General features: G+C 33.4%; 10 protein-coding genes across 10 annotated transcripts; 8 read left to right on the top strand and 2 right to left on the bottom strand.

Moving 5' to 3' along the window:
* Positions 1-636: 636 nt before the first annotated feature.
* Positions 637-1,963, top strand: NAEGRDRAFT_56250 (uncharacterized protein). Its single transcript, XM_002674770.1, has 4 exons — positions 637-715; positions 856-999; positions 1,173-1,362; positions 1,668-1,963. Exons 1-4 carry the CDS (start codon positions 641-643, stop codon positions 1,931-1,933), a joined length of 675 nt encoding a protein of 224 aa, XP_002674816.1. The 5' UTR covers positions 637-640; the 3' UTR covers positions 1,934-1,963.
* An 87-nt stretch (positions 1,964-2,050) lies between these two features.
* On the top strand, positions 2,051-3,247 carry NAEGRDRAFT_70151 (uncharacterized protein; the record flags this gene model as incomplete). Its single annotated transcript, XM_002674769.1, has 1 exon — positions 2,051-3,247. One exon carries the CDS (start codon positions 2,051-2,053, stop codon positions 3,245-3,247), a length of 1,197 nt encoding a protein of 398 aa, XP_002674815.1.
* Positions 3,241-5,983, bottom strand: NAEGRDRAFT_58675 (ribonucleotide reductase). The gene has a single exon (XM_002674692.1). It carries the CDS (start codon positions 5,790-5,792, stop codon positions 3,354-3,356), a length of 2,439 nt encoding a protein of 812 aa, XP_002674738.1. The 5' UTR covers positions 5,793-5,983; the 3' UTR covers positions 3,241-3,353.
* Positions 5,984-6,489: 506 nt separating this feature from the next.
* Positions 6,490-8,250, top strand: NAEGRDRAFT_80541 (uncharacterized protein). The gene has a single exon (XM_002674768.1). It carries the CDS (start codon positions 6,599-6,601, stop codon positions 8,066-8,068), a length of 1,470 nt encoding a protein of 489 aa, XP_002674814.1. The 5' UTR covers positions 6,490-6,598; the 3' UTR covers positions 8,069-8,250.
* On the top strand, positions 8,237-9,451 carry NAEGRDRAFT_50779 (uncharacterized protein; the record flags this gene model as incomplete). Its single annotated transcript, XM_002674767.1, has 1 exon — positions 8,237-9,451. One exon carries the CDS (start codon positions 8,237-8,239, stop codon positions 9,449-9,451), a length of 1,215 nt encoding a protein of 404 aa, XP_002674813.1.
* Positions 9,452-9,870: 419 nt separating this feature from the next.
* NAEGRDRAFT_70147 (uncharacterized protein) lies at positions 9,871-11,463 on the top strand (the record flags this gene model as incomplete). The annotated part of the gene is made up of 1 exon (XM_002674766.1): positions 9,871-11,463. One exon carries the CDS (start codon positions 9,871-9,873, stop codon positions 11,461-11,463), a length of 1,593 nt encoding a protein of 530 aa, XP_002674812.1.
* A 201-nt stretch (positions 11,464-11,664) lies between these two features.
* On the top strand, positions 11,665-12,249 carry NAEGRDRAFT_70146 (uncharacterized protein; the record flags this gene model as incomplete). Its single annotated transcript, XM_002674765.1, has 1 exon — positions 11,665-12,249. One exon carries the CDS (start codon positions 11,665-11,667, stop codon positions 12,247-12,249), a length of 585 nt encoding a protein of 194 aa, XP_002674811.1.
* Positions 12,250-12,377: 128 nt separating this feature from the next.
* NAEGRDRAFT_70145 (uncharacterized protein) lies at positions 12,378-12,899 on the bottom strand (the record flags this gene model as incomplete). Its single annotated transcript, XM_002674691.1, has 1 exon — positions 12,378-12,899. The coding sequence occupies one exon, from the start codon at positions 12,897-12,899 to the stop codon at positions 12,378-12,380; it is 522 nt and encodes a 173-aa protein (XP_002674737.1).
* A 1,623-nt stretch (positions 12,900-14,522) lies between these two features.
* On the top strand, positions 14,523-15,233 carry NAEGRDRAFT_70144 (uncharacterized protein; the record flags this gene model as incomplete). The annotated part of the gene is made up of 1 exon (XM_002674764.1): positions 14,523-15,233. One exon carries the CDS (start codon positions 14,523-14,525, stop codon positions 15,231-15,233), a length of 711 nt encoding a protein of 236 aa, XP_002674810.1.
* A 1,822-nt stretch (positions 15,234-17,055) lies between these two features.
* On the top strand, positions 17,056-17,901 carry NAEGRDRAFT_70143 (uncharacterized protein; the record flags this gene model as incomplete). The annotated part of the gene is made up of 1 exon (XM_002674763.1): positions 17,056-17,901. One exon carries the CDS (start codon positions 17,056-17,058, stop codon positions 17,899-17,901), a length of 846 nt encoding a protein of 281 aa, XP_002674809.1.
* Between the last annotated feature and the right edge of the window lie 86 nt (positions 17,902-17,987).

The following is a 17,987-nucleotide window of genomic DNA, read 5'->3' as shown; positions in this document are numbered from 1 at the left end:
TGCACATGTTGGAAAAGACTTGAATCAAGGCAAATCGCACTTTACTCTTTAATTCTCTTCGGAAATAATTTCCAACACACTTGCTTTGATAATCAATTATCGGAAGAGTTGATGGATTTAATATTTAATAATATGGATTAACTAGTATTGTTATTGATGAAAAGAATGAATATTGATATGATTGTTTACTTTACAACACAACAGAGAGTTAAAGTAAAATCATAATCTAAAGAGCAACAAGGCACAATATGAATAAATTTATTGGCACTTCGCACATCAATGAATTGAATTTCAGTAAGCACTTCCCATTCTCTAACTTTTTCTAATTGGGCATCTCCTCGTTCTTGGTATAACACATTTCAATCATCTCCATTGTTAACCATCTAGGTAAGTGAGGTAACTACTGATGGATAATTGGCAGGACATTAACACAATTTCACAGATTGACTTGAACATCAGTTACTTACCAAAGAGCACCCTCCTTACTGAAACAATTATCATCCCTTTACATCAACATTCATACCAAGGTGGAGGAGGTGTTATTCAGTCTTTCTCCCATTAAAAATAATCATCATGATTGAAAACGTCTGGATGTTTCGAACAGCTTCCTGTCAACATCGCAGTCGTTAATTTTAAAAAAATGGTAAAGCCAAAATCCGTGACACATATTAAAATCGCAATTTGTGGTAATCCAAACACTGGAAAGAAGACTTTTGTAAGTATTATAGTAATGTGTTAATGCTGATAATTGACATTTTGACATTTCGAATATTCATTATTGAATAATAACAATAACAAAATATTTCTTCTTCTTCTCTTACTTTTCGAATATGAACAACAACAATAATAATATAGGGTGCCACTTTCCATCATCGTGAAATTATGGATAAGAAGGATGAAAACTCCAACCGATACACCATTTCCAACGACTGTCTCGATATTGAATTTTTGTATATACAACCATCAGCAGGATCTTCCTTTGAAGATGTTCAACCAGAGGTATGTTATTATTGGTCGAACGCTTGAATTTCTAATTCTTATTGTTATTATATCATAATATTCTTCAAATTGATGACGAATATTTTGCTTTTTATTGTTGTTGTTATATTATTATTATTATTAATTTCATCATATATTATGAATGTATTTCCACTCTGAATGGCTACTAACAGGATATACCTTGGTATGATATTGATGCCTTCATTCTCTTTTTCTCCGTTGATGAAATGAACAGTTTCTCCCAAATGCAAGTCTTCCACAAATCCTTCGATGTTCTCCAACAAGAAGAGAAGAATACCTACGGATTACTCAAGCCATGTATTTGTATTGGTAATAAGTGTGATATTGCAGACATTGTGAGAGGTGAGTTGTTGTTTTTTATCAATTTTAAAATTCTAACGTTTTTTTTATTATATTTCTTCTCCTATTTTGCTTTCCTTTTCATAATGTTATTATTATTTGTTTTGTTATATATTATGTAATATCAATTAATAATTTAATATTTCATTATCATGATGATGAAAAATATCAAAATTTACATTGTATGAAAAAACGCGGGAAAAATCTTTAAAAAAAATGATCACTTGATGAAAATATTCAAAAACATTCCCTCAATGATGATAATGATGATGAATACTATAAATTCATAATATGATGATGATATAAAGAGGTTCCTTTGGCCACTGCAATCAAATTTAGTGATAGTTCAAGTGCTCCTTATTTTGAAACAAGTGCCAAGACTGGAAAGAACGTCTCTGCTGTGATTGAAGATTTAATTAAACAAATTTTGAGATATAGGAAACAAAAGGAACTTTTGAATACTCAAAAGAATACTAAACAAGGAGGTACTCCAACAGGACAACAAAAGAAGACTTCATTCTTTAGAAGTAGGCGAGATGTTGAAGATGATGATTTGTTCAACTCTAATGCTTAATTGTAATTATAAATTTTATATTTTCTTATGAATTATTTTGAACTATTCTATTTCATTGTAAATCAAGATCATATTCAATTAACTATTTAATATGAGATTTTTAAAATTACAAAAAAAATGAAAAGACTTCAAATTGCTTGTTGTTTCGATAAATTCAAAGATAGCTTGAAAGCAAGAGAGTGCGGAAAGGCAATCATGCAAGGTTTAGGACAAGTTAATTATGACTTTGTTAATATTCCCTTATCGGATGGAGGTGAAGGTTTTCTTGAAGCCATCAAGAAGGATCAAGAAGGAAATTATCAACTCGATCATGTTCAAGTGAGGAGACCTGTTAGAAATTCCGATTTGATGATAACAGTTCCATATTTTAGAAAACAAGTGGAGAATAATTTTCTCTATGTTTTGGAGATGGCCACGGTGTGTGGATTGGAATTATTGAAAATGGAGGAGAGAAATCCATTCAATACGAGTACGTTTGGATTGGGAGTGGTGATTGGGAATATTCTGAAACAACATGGAAAGAAGGATCATATTCACATCTTGATGGGAATTGGTGGATCTTGTACGAATGATGCTGGATTGGGATGTTTGAAATGTTTGGGATGTGTTGATATTGAGCTAAATGGAAAATTGATGAGTAGTGGAGAAGTTTTCTGGGGAGGAGATTTGATTAATATTTCTGATATTTTAATTAACACTGAAGGATTACCATTCCAGTATGAGAATTTAACCATTGATATTGCATGTGATGTGAATAATCCATTTATTGGAGAGAGGGGAGCTGTACATACTTTCAGCAAGCAAAAGGGAGCCACTGAAGAGCAACGAGAAATTTTAGAGAAGGGCATGAATCAAGTTGCAAAGTTAATTCAACGACACCAGAATATAGATATCAGTAATTTGAGTGGTGCTGGAGCAGCTGGTGGCATTGCAGGTGGTTTCTATTCAATACTGAATGGACAAGTCAATCTCAAAAAGGGAATTGAAATGATTGGAGCAATTAATAACTTGGAACAAGTCATTTCTCAATCAGATATTGTCTTTACAGGAGAAGGTAGTTATGATCACCAATCAGAAGGTGGTAAAGTAGTGTCATGGATTGCCCAGCTCTGTAAAAAATACTCAAAACCTTGTATTATTTTATGTGGGCAGAAAAAGATAGAAACCTTACCAAATGAGAATTGCCTTGCCTTTGATCTCATATCCAAGTTTAAGTTAGAGGAATGTATGAGTAATACATTTGAATGTTTGGCACAACTTGCAAAAGAGCACGAAAATGATATTCTAAAAAAACGACAAGGTATTTTAAATTAATTTTGTTTTAATAAATAAGAGAATTAGATGGTTCACTTGTCACTACTTAAAGTGCACAATGTGTTTTGGGTAGGTTGTGTGTAATTTACAGAATAGGGAAGAGAATTTAAGCACCACAGACGAGGCATTCTTCTTCGTCTTCTTCACCTTCAGGTGGAGCTTGGCCTCTCTTCTTTCTTTTGCAAACGATAACTTCTTCTTCTTGCTTTGGTTCTTCAGCTTGTGATGTTGAAACGCTTTGCTTCATCATGTTTGGATCGACAGTGAATTGGATGGCATCGGCGGCTGGTTGAGTTCTCAAATAGTACATACCAGTCTTCAACCCCTTAGACCAAGCATAAAAGTGCATAGAACTCATCTTGGAAACTGATGGAATTGAAATGAAAACGTTCAAAGATTGAGATTGATCAATGAATGGAGATCTTTCAATGGCAAGATCCAACAAGCTTCTTTGCTTAATTTCCCAAACAGTCTTGTACAATTCCTTAATATCATCAGGGATACCTTGGATATTTTGGATGGAACCTCTATTACCAATAATTTGGTTAACAATAGTTGGATTCCACATGTCAATCTTGATCAAATCAGCAACAAGATGTCTGTTAATGACTGGATATTCACCACTCAAAACACGTCTAGTATAAACGTTTGATGTATATGGTTCGAAACATTCATTGTTGCCCAAGATTTGACTGGTGGAAGCAGTTGGCATTGGTGCAACTAAGAGACTGTTTCTGACACCGTGTTGCAAGACTTGTTGTCTCAAACCTTCCCAATCCCATCTACCGCTGGTAATAGTCTTACCTTCGAATGGTTCACCTTCTCTGGTCCAGAATTCGTGTTGGAAGATACCCTTACTGATTGGACTTCCTTCATAGGTTTCATATGTTCCTTCAACCTTAGCAAGTTCCATTGAGCAGGTCATGGCAGCAAAGTAAATGGTTTCAAAGATTTCCCTGTTGAGGTTTTTAGCTTCTTCACTTTCGAATGGAAGACGCATCTTGATGAAAGCATCGGCCAAACCTTGAACACCGAGACCAATTGGTCTGTGTCTAAAGTTACTCTTCTTGGCTTCTTCGACTGGGTAATAATTCTTATCAATAATCTTATTCAAATTGTAAGTGGCAATCTTGACAACTTCGTATAACTTTTGGTGATCATAGGTTTGAGTTTCTTCATTGACATACTTTGGAAGAGCAATACTGGCAAGGTTACATACAGCAACTTCATCAGGAGCAGTAAATTCAATAATTTCAGTACACAAGTTAGAAGACTTGATGGTACCAAGGTTTTGTTGATTGGATTTTCTATTACAAGAATCCTTGTACAACATGTATGGGACACCAGTTTCAATTTGGGCTTCAATAATAGCAAACCAGAGTTCTTGAGCCTTGATGGTTCTCTTGGCCTTTCCTTCTCTTTCATATTTGGTATATAATTGATTGAATTCTTCACCCCAAACATCAGCAAGACCTTGAGCTTCATTTGGACAGAAGAGTGACCATTCGGCATCATCCTTAACACGTTGCATGAAGAGATCGTTGACCCATAAACCCAAGAATAAATCTCTAGCTCTGATTTCTTCCTTACCGTGATTCTTTCTCAAATCCAAAAAGTCAAAAATGTCAGAGTGCCAAGGTTCCAAATAAATGGCAAAGGCACCCTTTCTCTTACCACCACCTTGATCGACATATCTGGCAGTGTCATTGAAAACTCTCAACATTGGAATTAAACCATTTGATGTTCCGTTTGTACCTCTAATGTATGATCCAGAAGCTCTAATATTGTGAACTGACAAACCAATACCACCAGCAGACTTGGAAATAAGGGCACAAGTCTTAAGGGTATCATAAATACCATGAATGGAATCATCCTTCATAGAAACGAGGAAACAAGAACTCATTTGTGGAATTGGAGTACCAGCATTGAACAATGTTGGAGAGGCATGAATAAACATACCACTACTGAGTAAATCATAGGTTTGAATGGCTCTTTCAATGTCACCTCCGTGGATACCTAAACTTACACGCATAAACATGTGTTGTGGTCTTTCGGCAATACGACTATCGGCAAGTTTGAGCAAGTAGCTTCTTTCGAGAGTCTTGTATCCAAAGTAATCGAATTGGAAATCTCTTTCACTCTTGATGGCTTGATCCAAAACATCCACATTGGCAGCAACAACATTAAAAACTTCTTCGGAAATTAATGGTGATGGCAAATTAGTTCTTGGGTGGATGAAGTTACGCAAATCATGAACGACTTCAGAGAATTTTGACTTTGTGTGTTTGTGGAGGGTAGAAACTTTCACTCTACCAGCCAACTTTAAATAGTCAGGATGAGAATAGGCCATATAGGCAATACATTCAGCAATGAGGTTGTCCAACTTTTCAGTGGTAATATCGTTGTGAATTTCAAGTTGAAGCTTTTCAATGATAGAATCTATATTAATGTGATAGAGATCCTTGGTGTGGTCTTGGAGTCTGATTCTAATCTTTTCGGAGGAGAAGAGTTCCTTCTCTCCACTCTTTTTAACAATTAGAGTCATGATAATTATTAAATACTATGACGGGAAAACTTTTGACTACTAAAAAACTTAGAAACGAATTGATCCTAGGTAATGAAGGTTAGATTCGTTGTGTGTACGATCAATTAAAAAATGATTGACTACTAGAGTATGTTGAACAAGATAACGCTGGGAGGCTTTCAATTTGTTCGCAACTTGCTTTGCTTGTTTTTTTTTGTGGTGATTTTAAAAATTGGAGGGAAAAGTCACACTCTTAGATATATCAACGGTTAGTTTTAGCGGGTTCCATTTGGCGCCAAACACAAAGCGTAACTAAAAATTTGTCAGTTACATTACATTTCACAATTTGCTTATTGGAAGTTTCGTCCAATGCAGCCGGCATCATTTCACCAGGTAGGCACAATCGAAAATGGCAAGTCTCATCTACAACTTTCGCGTATTCATCATCAACTCTGCCACTACTCAAACACTTTCAATTCTTGCTTGTCTCAAAATATCATTCAATTCCTTTCCCTTCGTTCATACGATCAATCGCACCAATTTTTGAATCAAAACTCTAAAATCTCTCTCAAAATCCTACAACCACGAAAATAGGACTTCCTTCCCTCCTCCATACATCATCCATTGGTTCCTTATGGAAATTTTCAAAATTGCTTCTTCGTTCAATTACTTAATTGCTTGAAAATTTTCGATGATTCTTAAAATAAAACTCAAAAAAAAACAAAGAACGAGTTTGCTCGAACTACCCCTGACCTCAATTCCAAAGTTTCTCCTCAATCAGAATTTGATATTGTTGTATAAATAGGAGTTGTATAGAGTTTGTAAAAATGATTAGTAAAGCTGTTGATAATACGAACAGTGGAGTGGAGGTTGTTTCTGAAGCTAGTTTGAAAGGAAAGGTAGTTGATCAGTCTACTGCTTCAGTTTCTTCGGATTCTTCAGAGACGAAATCATCTTCTTCATCATCGGATGAGTTTAGAGTCAATCCAGATAAGAAGGATACATTGATAGGAAAGTTTCCCTATCCACCACAATCAAGAAAATCACTACTGGAAATGAAAAGTAGTGAAGGTTTTTTGAATTTGTTTGGATTATTGTTGGTTGTTTGGTCTGGAAATGTAATGTATCATAATTGGAGACAGAGTGGGCAACTGATTGACTTTACTTTATTGTTTACAATGTTGAAAGGTGTGCATTTTGTAATTGGATATTGGTTTTCAATAGTTGCATTTTCTTTGATTTATTCAGTGTTATCTGAGTTTATTCTTATTCAATTTGCTCAAAAGAAGAGATTGTCTCCTTTTTGGGATGGAATTAATTGTACAATTTATGCACTTGCACAATTGACTATGTTTGCAGTTCCTACTTGGATAGTTTTCAACACTGATAGTATGAGTCCTTTGTGTAGATCTGCTCTTGGTTGTCAAACAGTTGTAAATAGTTTCAAAATGCATAGTTATTTCATCACGAATAGATATTTCAGAGAGGAAATTGTCTATGAAGGGAAATACGCTCAAAATGGAAACAAGCCGATTTTCAATAATCGTTATGAGAAGATTAGGTGTGAGTCCTATTCACATTGGGAAAGATTGTACTGGTTGGTGTTTGACTTTGTAGAGTATGTGAGAATTCCAAGTTTGGTCTATGAAATAGAATTTCCAAGAACTGATAAGGTTGATTATCGATATGTGGCAAGAGAATATGGTGGAGGTCTATTGATTTGCCTTGTAATGTATCTCGTTATTCAAAGACACATCTCACCATTCTTACAGGAAATTGAGACCTACGATTGGTATGATTTGATCATTAATTTGACCATTCCTTCCATGATAATTTGGATGCTGACATTCTATTGTGTCTTTCACTGTTTTATGAATGCAACTGCAGAGATGGTTAGATATGCTGATAGAGAATTCTATCTCGAATGGTGGTCTGCAACCAGTGTCTCTCAATATTGGAGATTGTGGAATAGACCAGTTCTCAAATTCATGTCCAGACACATCTATGTGGAGAGTATGAGACGAGTCAAGGGATTCAACAAATTCTGGGCTGCCACATCAACATTCTTTGTCACTGCCGCCTTGCATGAATTTGTACTAATCTACACTTTTAGAGTCTTCAGACCATACTTCTTCTGCATGGTCATTTCTCAAATTCCACTCTTCTACGTTACAGAAAAAGTCAAAGGAACTCGTTTCGGAAATGTAATTCTGTGGTTTGGTTACATGTTATGTTTCCCATGTATGGAATTATTATACTTTAGAGCTTCTCTTCGTGAAAGAGGTCCAAACTTTTAATATGTTCCCTGTTCAATGGTATAATACAACTCAATTCCAAGCACTACTCACCACACAACACAAGAATTGAAATAACATATTTTGTGATATTCAATGAACTTGGAACTTTTGTAAAAATTGTAAATAGCAACAGATTTGATTCAACTCAATAAAAACCAATACAAAAAAATGAGTTCCTTCCTCGATGATATTCGTTCTGGAGTTTCCCTTCGTAAAACCAACACAAAAAGCAAGCAATCGACCAATTCACGAATGATTTGCTCATCCGATGATGATTATCAACACTTATTGGAAGAAACAAATTTTGATACCTATTTCAAAGTAATTGAGCCATTTTCCTTCCGATCATTGCAAATGACATTGGAAAGAAGTGAAATCAAGGCATTGATTGATGAAAATGAAAAATTCAAGAAGTGCGAATTTCCACAAAATGAAAAAGATAATGTAGTGGAATATGATGAGTGGAAAGTTGGAGAAAATGCAAAAATTTTGAATAATTTAGCTGATAGAATTAGTAGTAAGATGAAGGAAATGGAAGAATTGAGTGGAAGAAGTGGAGTTTTTATTAGATTGTCAACTCTTTCACCAAAGGATGCAGCCATTAATAGAAAAGGATTTGTCAAGTTAATTCATGAGGAATATTTGAATATTTTGAAGGAGAGTGAGCTATTGGATGATAAATCATTGGATAAGTCAGAGAAGACGAATATTATCATGTATGCATTATATAGAGCAAGCATTTCAATTTTGAAAATTTACAATGGACATGAAGCAATTCAATTATTAATTGAATCAAAGAGAGCTCAACAAGAATTCAAAGCAATGTTGGATAGTCCAACAAAATCACCACTTGATCTTATTATTAGAGAGGTATGTTTACTAGTTATGAATTTTCAATTTGTTAAAGTTCTTTGTAATTATTTTGAAAAGTGGAACGACTTTGATGTAGCTCATGAATTTAGAGCCTTTGTTTACAATAGAAAAATTACAGGTTTAACCCAATACAACCCAGTTGTCTATTTCCCAACGCTTTTCAAACAAAAGGATCAAATCAAACACCTTATCATTTCATTCATCTTGGAAAATATTGTAAACAATGCAGAATTACCAATTTCAAACTATGCAATCGATATTATTCTTGTCAAGGACATGACAAATGGAAATTTAATTGTGAAAATTGTTGAATTGAATCCTTTGGCTGAATTTACAGGAACTGTTTTATTTTCTTGGGAAGAGGATCGTGAGATATTAATGGGAGATTGTAATGCTAATTTTGAATGTGAATTTCGAATGTTAAACGGAGTGGCCAAGTTTGCAGCTGTGAATTGTGGACCTGAATGGCAAGTTGCACTGAAAAAGCTTCATCAATACTTTTTACAATGAAAAACAAAAAGTTCAATCTTTTGTCAAAATTGTATGATTTGTTTGCTTATTGCCATATTACATTTGAAAGTGTCATAATTTGGATAATTGTGGGAAAATTACCTTGTATTTAAAAAAAGACTACAGCACCACAGGTTCCCAAGTTGTCTCCAACCTCAGTACTGATGTGGCTCGACGATGCTTAACTTCTCAAATCGGACGGGATGAGGTGCATTCATCGTGATATGGCCGTAGCCATTCATTATCTGAAAATGTGAACAATAAATCATATCAATTCATTTCCTTAAATTAAGGTTTATATATCATTCCTTATGAAGCACATTTCGAATATTCATTACAGCAACTAATCAATTTGGAACATATTGTAAACCAAAGAACTCGTACGAACATATCCACATTATAATTCAATTCAATAAAAAATGTTTAAACACCTTGGCTCTCTTCTCAGTAGTAGTAGTAGTAGGAAGAGAGTAATGATGAACAAATCATCAATAACTACCCTCCTCCATTTTCAAAATCACTCTGCTCAGCAATCAACAACAAATTATCATGATCGGGAATTTGCAACATTTGTCAACACTGATATTGTTAACACATTGGCAACACCAACTTCCAAAGAACAACTTGTCAAACAAATAGCTGGTATTAAAAACATGGTTTCTTCTCCTGCATTTGAAAAAACCACAGTTCATCTTGCTTTAGATGAACTCAACAAGAAAATCAAAGAGAATCAAAGAGAATTCCCTGATAAAGCTCTTCCTACTGGTATTTTTAACGAATTGGTACAAAGTACCATACGAAACTTTTCTTTCTATACAATTATAAACAGAACAATGGAAAAAGATGAATATGAATTAATTGAGAATTTAGATGAGATGAAGAGACAGGCCATTTATGTAATGTTAAATTTTTCAACTTTTAATGGTTTATTGATTAAGGGAATTTTTCAAGAGTGGTTTAGTTTTGAAGATTTGAAGAATTTGCATGTACTCCTTTCGAGTGGAATAGATATCGAGGGAAAAGATCTTGTGTTGCATGATCAAGTGACTTATTATTCAGCAATTACTGAACTATTATTGAGAGAATTTGTGAATATCGAAAGTGTGACAACCAGAGAAAAACTCATGTGCATGGTTAATTTAATCTGTTTGGAACTGGGAATGAATTTACAAAATGCAACAGCATTGATGCATAGATTTATTGAATTGTATCCAGTTGTGAAACAAAAGTATACCACACCATCTGAAGGAGATATTGACAAGTCGTGGACAGATATTTTAGAGAAGGTCTATTCTGAAGATGAATTTGATTGGTACCACGATTTGGAAACAGATCTTCCAATTCATTTAGGTGGCATGTATAACATCTTTCAAGAGTTCGTTAAAGATGGTTCAATGTTGAAAGTATTTGAAGAAGAGAGTAAGAGAGCTCCCAAAAATCCATACATTCCCTATGTCAAACTGATCTGCACTAATGACATCTCTTGTACCACTCAATGTTTGAATATCTTGGCAAATTCTCAAGCACCTTCAAGAATGGAAGATTTGAAGCGTATGGAATTATTCGAAATTTTCAAGAATAAGAAACCACACTCAAGAATCAAGGATTTCAAATTTTTCCCTCAAATACTCGCCAGAGTTAAATATCTATGCATCAATGAAGCTCCTTCTTTATTGGATTCAACAATGTTATTGGATCAAGTGGAATACTATTCAAGAGTACCAACTCATGTTGACCTAATTGTTACAAAGTGTTTGAATCATCTCAGAGCTGGACGATTGGAAGAGGCCTTACAAAATTATCAAGTTCTCTCCTATTATGAAAAATCAATACCCAACAAATTGCTATTGTTCATCACCAATAAGGTTATTAGACCAATGATCATTTTGGGTTATGAGAATGAGGCTATTGAGGTCGTTGACAAATTTAAGAATAAGTTTGGGGATGAAGATTCACAATGGGAAAAACTCTTGCAAGCAACTATTACTGAAGTTGAAAAAAGGAAGAAATAAAAAACGTTGGAATGAGACACAATATCTCAATACAAGTCTTCTGTTCTATTATAAACACAAACGTGATTGAAATGATATTTTTGGTTCAAAAACGTGATTTTGCAAAATAAAAACCTTTAAATTCACAAAAGTTCACAAACATTTTTCAAAAACAAGAAAAAAACTAATTCAAACTAATTCAAAACTATTCTTGCATATGAAATGCCATCAAACAAATCAAGTGATGTTGCTTCTTCCTCTGCCAAACAACAAAACGGATTTTATGCACGTTCTGTTCTGAAAAGATTGGTCTCTGCTCCCTTACTTGAAGTTCGATTTGACAAGGATTTGATCATAAAATTGGATGGAAAGGAAGCTCCTTTCGTAGTTAGAGAAGTGACCATGAATGAATGTGTCGAATCAACATTCCTGTTAAGTAATAATAATGGACGAATGGAGTGGCCAATTGAAATTTTCAGCAAGATTCCAAGTCGAGTTGAAAGTACTTGCTCAATGACTTTCTCAATTCTCAATTTGGTTGGAGTATTATTTAAGGTTAGCTTGGATGTTGTTAGAGTTATTGAAGGTCACTTTGTAAAGTTTTGCCCAAATGCAATATTGGTCGATATCATATATCAAATGGATGCTCAAGAAATCACGCCTTTCTCTGGATTAGTTGTTAAGCCAACTCGTATTTTTGAAATTCCATCAAAGTTTGAATTGAAGGAAAATAGTTCCTCAGATGGAAATTTGGAATTTGTCACAGTATTTCACAATATTTATTTGGGTAATTTCTCTTTAGTGTAAAACCATCATGAACAATGTCTACCTACTAATTCTACAGACGATCGAATAGTTAACATTATTTCACCAAAACTCACTTAAAATATTTCAATCATTTATTCCATATTTAACTCCCAAAATTGTTTAAACTATCAAATATTCTCAGTATATTGCTGCCTACGTTTCCATTCTTTATACTTGTGTCCAATAATGGTCAATAATGCAAACACACTAAATAATCCAATCATTCCTCCCAAAACTATCAGTAAGGTTGCCCACCAAGGAAATCTTGTTGGATAAATCTTGAAGGTAACCTTGTAATAATTCTCCAATTTATCTTTGCACATTCCTGTTCCTAATACTTGGAAATAAACAGTTGTGTTTCGAATGGGTATTTCCTGAGATGAGCTCTCAATTACAAGTGGTGTGGAAATGGACTCTTTTTTTGCATCATAATGAGTAGAATTAGCCACACTTCCAATCTTTACATAAATTGTAATATCTTGACGATCTGAACTGAATGGATAAAATTTTGTAAACATGTATGTGACTTCCATGCTATCCACAGTATAATCACTCGGTATTTCAAATCCATAATCATTGGCTTGTGTGCAAGAGACAGAACCTCTAATGTCAACTGTTGTGAAAGGTTCTTTTGGTGTGAAAATTAACATTTCAATGTTGGAATTTGGTTCGGAGGAAATGGTATGGACAAGAGTCACAGTTAGAAACAAGGACAATAGGAAGAGTACAATGCATAGAGGATGATTCAATACTCGTGGATACAGCATCATGTAGCCAATTTTTTTCTGCTCTATTTCGGTTATTTATTAGTCATCCAAATTAGTCTTTTCAATCTTTAACATGATAACACAGGGGGGAACATAGAGATCATAAATGGCCTGAAACTCGTGTTACTTACCAAAGGTACCAGACTTTGCTCTCGGAATTCATGTACATTTAACTTCACACCTTCATCTGAAGAGCCCTTCATATTCACGTTTGGTGCACCTTCCTTTGAAATTTAGAAGGTGTTATGTTTTGTATTTATAATGATATTAATAAATAAAGTTTCCAATAACAAATTAACATGTTGCACAACCAACTCAGAACCTCATCTACTCAATATATGTTGAATAGGTGGTTTACTACGTATTGTAAAGAGCTTGTTGGTGCCACTTCTATAGTTTGGAATATTGAGTATTTGGAAATTACCACTCATATTTTTGGCAGGAATTTCTATTATGGAAATTTTTTGAAAACGATTACTATATTAACAGAGGTCGTGTATAATGACTTAAACATATAAACATTTCACAATAGGGTCTCTACATCATCCTTCTGTTGTTTTAAAAATTTCTCTGGTGCCAGATAAAGGATGTATGAAAAAGAGCTTGCCTGAAGGGTAGGCTTGTTTTGACCAGCAATTTATCAGCAGAGAAATTTCACATTCATTTCTAACAAAAAATAAATATATTGCACAATCGTTTCAAGTCTTCTAATATTTAGAGTTTGTAGTCTACATTGTTTTACATATTATGTGAAACGTTGAACAGTGCCACAATGGTATTTACTAGGAATGAACATGACTAACAGAACGATACCAAGTTTGGCTACAAATACTTTTCAAAAAAATTACATCCTTAAGGCAACAAACAATACAACCTTACACAAGGATTTCGCTTTTTCATCAATTCACTATAGAATCTATTGGTAATTACATCTCTCTTTTTGACTGGAGGTGAGGTCAATTAATATATTCATTTGGAAAGAAGGTTTTTTATTGTTCTTTCGGAAAGTGGCTTAAATTTACTTCTTCTGAAAAACTAAAAATTTCCAATCACCAATTTACTATGAATTCATAGTATTCAAAATAACAATTTTAGAATATATTGATCAATACATGTTTTATAGAAATATCTGAGTACTTAGATTGTTTTCTCCATATATTCATTGAGAAAATAATTCTTGAATATATTAGTAAAATTACCCTCTATTTTTTTGTTTAATATTTCAAAAAAAAAATAACTCACGAAACATCATCATCATCATTAATGACGTTTCAAGATGACATCAAGAAAAAATCAACAAACTTCTCACGGCTGACATGGTTGTAAAATTCTGTTCTGTTTGCAACTTGGGTCACAAAAAAGGAGTTAGACAAAAAAATTAAAAAACTAAAAGTTGAAGAAGCTGAAAGCAAATCTGAACTGTACCAACAAATGGTGAATTTAATTGACAATTATTCAAAAAATGGAAATGATCTTGATTTTCACCTCATTAGAATTAAAGATGAAATGGAACGAATTATACATCCCAACACAACTAAAGAGTATCCACAATGTGTAAAGAATTTTTGGAAGTTTGCTAGATTTTATTCATCAGAAAAACTAATAGATATTTTCAGGGGATCCAATGGTTGCAATATACAAGCTCCTCATAAGAACACACTTAAAACCTGGAACAAGGGACTATTATATGGCCATCTTTATACTGAAGAGAGTATCGAGAAACTGACCAAAGAATTCACATCTAAGAAAAATCAAACTTCGTTTAGTTTAATTAGTTGGGATATTGTTACCGTGCGATCTTTATTGACATGTGTGAAGGGAAATATTTTTGGATTTGAAAATGGTCCTAAATCATTTTTAGAATTATTACAATTAGAAATAGATAATATTGATTTATGTGGAAAAGTGGTAGTTTTTGAATTGATAGATACAGCTGGTTATTTCTCTCTTCCTGTAGCTGCATTTAATTTACCAGGAAAGAATGCTCAGGCTGAGGTATTGAAATATTTGCAAGAAATAACTCAGAAATGGAATAGGAATGACATTGAAATAGTTGGTAGTTGCGCGGATGGAGAATTTAAAATTGATACAGTCGAAAATTATATGAAACAATATTATACTGAGTGGTATCATGTTGATGCTAATAAAGATTTATATCCATTAAAGCAGGTCTCAAGGCTGAATCACCTTAAAGGTGAAACAGTCCCTGAGCTTTAATACCCATTAGTATAATTACTTGTTCTCAATCTTGTTTTTATTAATTTGCAATGTAACATGTTGAAGATTATATACACATTCTCAAAAGATTAAGGAATCCAATGATGGATAATGAAGTTGTATCTTTGCGAGGAATTATCTATCTTGCTATTATAACACCATTTTCGAATTAATTCGAATTTATCCAACAATACACCAATAAATTCGGAAATTATGAGCTTTATTCTACTACACGCACGTAATAGATTATTTTCAACACTGAACAACCACAAAACCAATTTCTACTAATCTATTACCCTTGAAATACTAGCAAACCGAATAATGGTTGACAAGATGAAAAACTTGAAAATTAATTTTCAAGAAAATCTTGCCTAATTGTAATAGAATCAATTCCATTACAATTACCTCGTCCAATACTACAACCATTATTCAAACACCCACAGAGTCTTTGACACTCCAAAAAATCCCCTCACCAACCCTAGAACCCAGTTCTATGTTGACCTATTGAGCGCAGATCTTCATCAAGCATCAAATTTGATCACCTCTATAACACCTAAAAATCCCCTCACCAACCCTAAAACCCAGTTCTATGTTGGCCTATTGAGCGCAGATTTTTAAGCACCACAAAGTCCTTGATAACACCACTAATAAAATAACAATAAAGACGTATCAAAAGAATTAATATACTCACCGAGTGTTGGGGTGGGTGGTGGGGAATCAAAGTATTAAGCTTGCTCAATGTTGAAAATTTTTTAGACAAATTTTCCTATTTCTTGGTGTATTGTTTACAATAAACTTTAGTGAGTTGAATACTTACTCCAATTTATCCAACAATACACCAATAAATTCGGAAATTATGAGCCCATACTAGCAACCTAATTCTTTTGATACGTGATTGGCTAAAACTTAACCACAAACTCAACTATCTAGATAAACCATACAAGCTAATTATTCCATATAAATGGAGAATGTGCCTTCAAGGAGCCTGAATCCATGCATTAGCTTAAATCAAAACATCACCTCTCTGGAGAACATCAAGTCAATGATTACTAATCGTGATGAATAAATAGGTTTCGCTGTGAATGGATCATTAAGGGTATTCAATTTTGGAGGTCAACAGGAATATTAATAACATGTGGAAGTGGCGGTGTGTGTTCAAGATTATATGCTTGGCTGATAATATTTTCAAATTTAAAACATCTAGCCCATAACTCATTATGTCCAATATATTCGGAAGGATTGATTGAAGCCCTGAATCCTTTGTTAGCAATCAAGTTACTGTTATTAGGTGAGATGGAGACTTGCTGGTTCATCAGTCTTAAGGTTCATGAATTTCATAAAAGACTAGAGAGCCTAAGGTGGAAGTGATGAGTTGTCTCCACTTATTCCGAAGTAAGTATTCTTGGGAAATAATCTTATCTACTTGCGTATGGTTGAACTCTATCCTTTAGCGTTCACTTTTGCAACCATCAAGAAAAAGGATACTTGTTGTTGTGTATCACCTTGACTATATGAGCTTTCCGAAGAAGAACAACTGTTTTGAAAGTGTTAATGTGTTCTGTTGACTTAACAATTATTATAAACAGTCCGAATGTTGAAGATGAAGGAACCGGATGTCTGGTCGGAAGAGAATTGGTGCTAGGTTTATCGTGCTGTTTCTTGCTCTGGTTGAAAAAATTACTCTCCTTGAATCAAAGTATTAAGCTTGCTCAATGTTGAAAATTTTTTAGACAAATTTTCCTATTTCTTGGTGTATTGTTTACAATAAACTTTAGTGAGTTGAATACTCACTCCAAAAAGTGATGTTGTTGTTAGAGATGAAATGAATTTGGATGCTGTTTTACACTTGATAGATCCAAAATTAATATCTGCATTACAAAAGATCAAAAATGATCTAAAAAAAAACTTAATTGAAAGTGTTCCTCCAATTTCTAAAATATCAGAAGGATATTTGATGACTAAGGGTGAAGATGTTTACCAAATACTGGATGCACAATTAGATTTTGAAAATATTGTTGATATTATTGAAAAGTCATCTAATACAGAAACTCTTAAACATCATTTAGCAAATCAAATACGTCTGAAACGTTTATTGCCATCTGAAGAGTTACAATTAGTTTCAAATCTCTATAGACATTTAAAATATATGTCACTTTTTTATAATTTATGTCATGATGAAGATAACTATGGATTAATAGATAAAATATATTATATGAAAAAGGTTATCAGATATGTAAATAGTACGACATTTATATCAGATCAAACAAAAATAGGAGTTGCTTCAATTTTAAGATTTTGGGTAATGTTGAAGAAATGTATAGATTATGAACAGAATGATTCTGATTCACTTTCTGATTGTAGTCAGGTTAGTTCTGTGTTTAATGTGATGTGTAATTGTCAAGATGAAGAATATTTATATGAAGAATGTGATTTTGATAGTAGTTTTGATTATCAAGTTATGACCTCAACCATTTCAACTAATGGATTAGAATTATTGTTTAGTATTTTGAGACATAAAGTTCCAAATATGAATGATTTAGAATTATTCCAACAATTAAGGAAAGTTATTGAAATCAAACATATTCATCACGTTTCAGAATCTGCCAGGATATTTTCATTACCAAAATTTAAAATATCTGATCATTATGCCAGACTTAATATTGTGTAGAGTTGCGAGGAACGATGCAACGTTAGTATTTCGACAAATTGTAAACAATAAAATTGAGTTGATAAAAATTTTATGCTCAAAAAAAT

Source organism: Naegleria gruberi (assembly GCF_000004985.1).
Source record: "Naegleria gruberi genomic scaffold NAEGRscaffold_38, whole genome shotgun sequence".
In the NCBI taxonomy this organism is placed as follows: domain Eukaryota; phylum Heterolobosea; class Eutetramitea; order Acrasida; family Naegleriidae; genus Naegleria; species Naegleria gruberi.
This window is presented reverse-complemented; position numbering and strand designations above follow the sequence as displayed.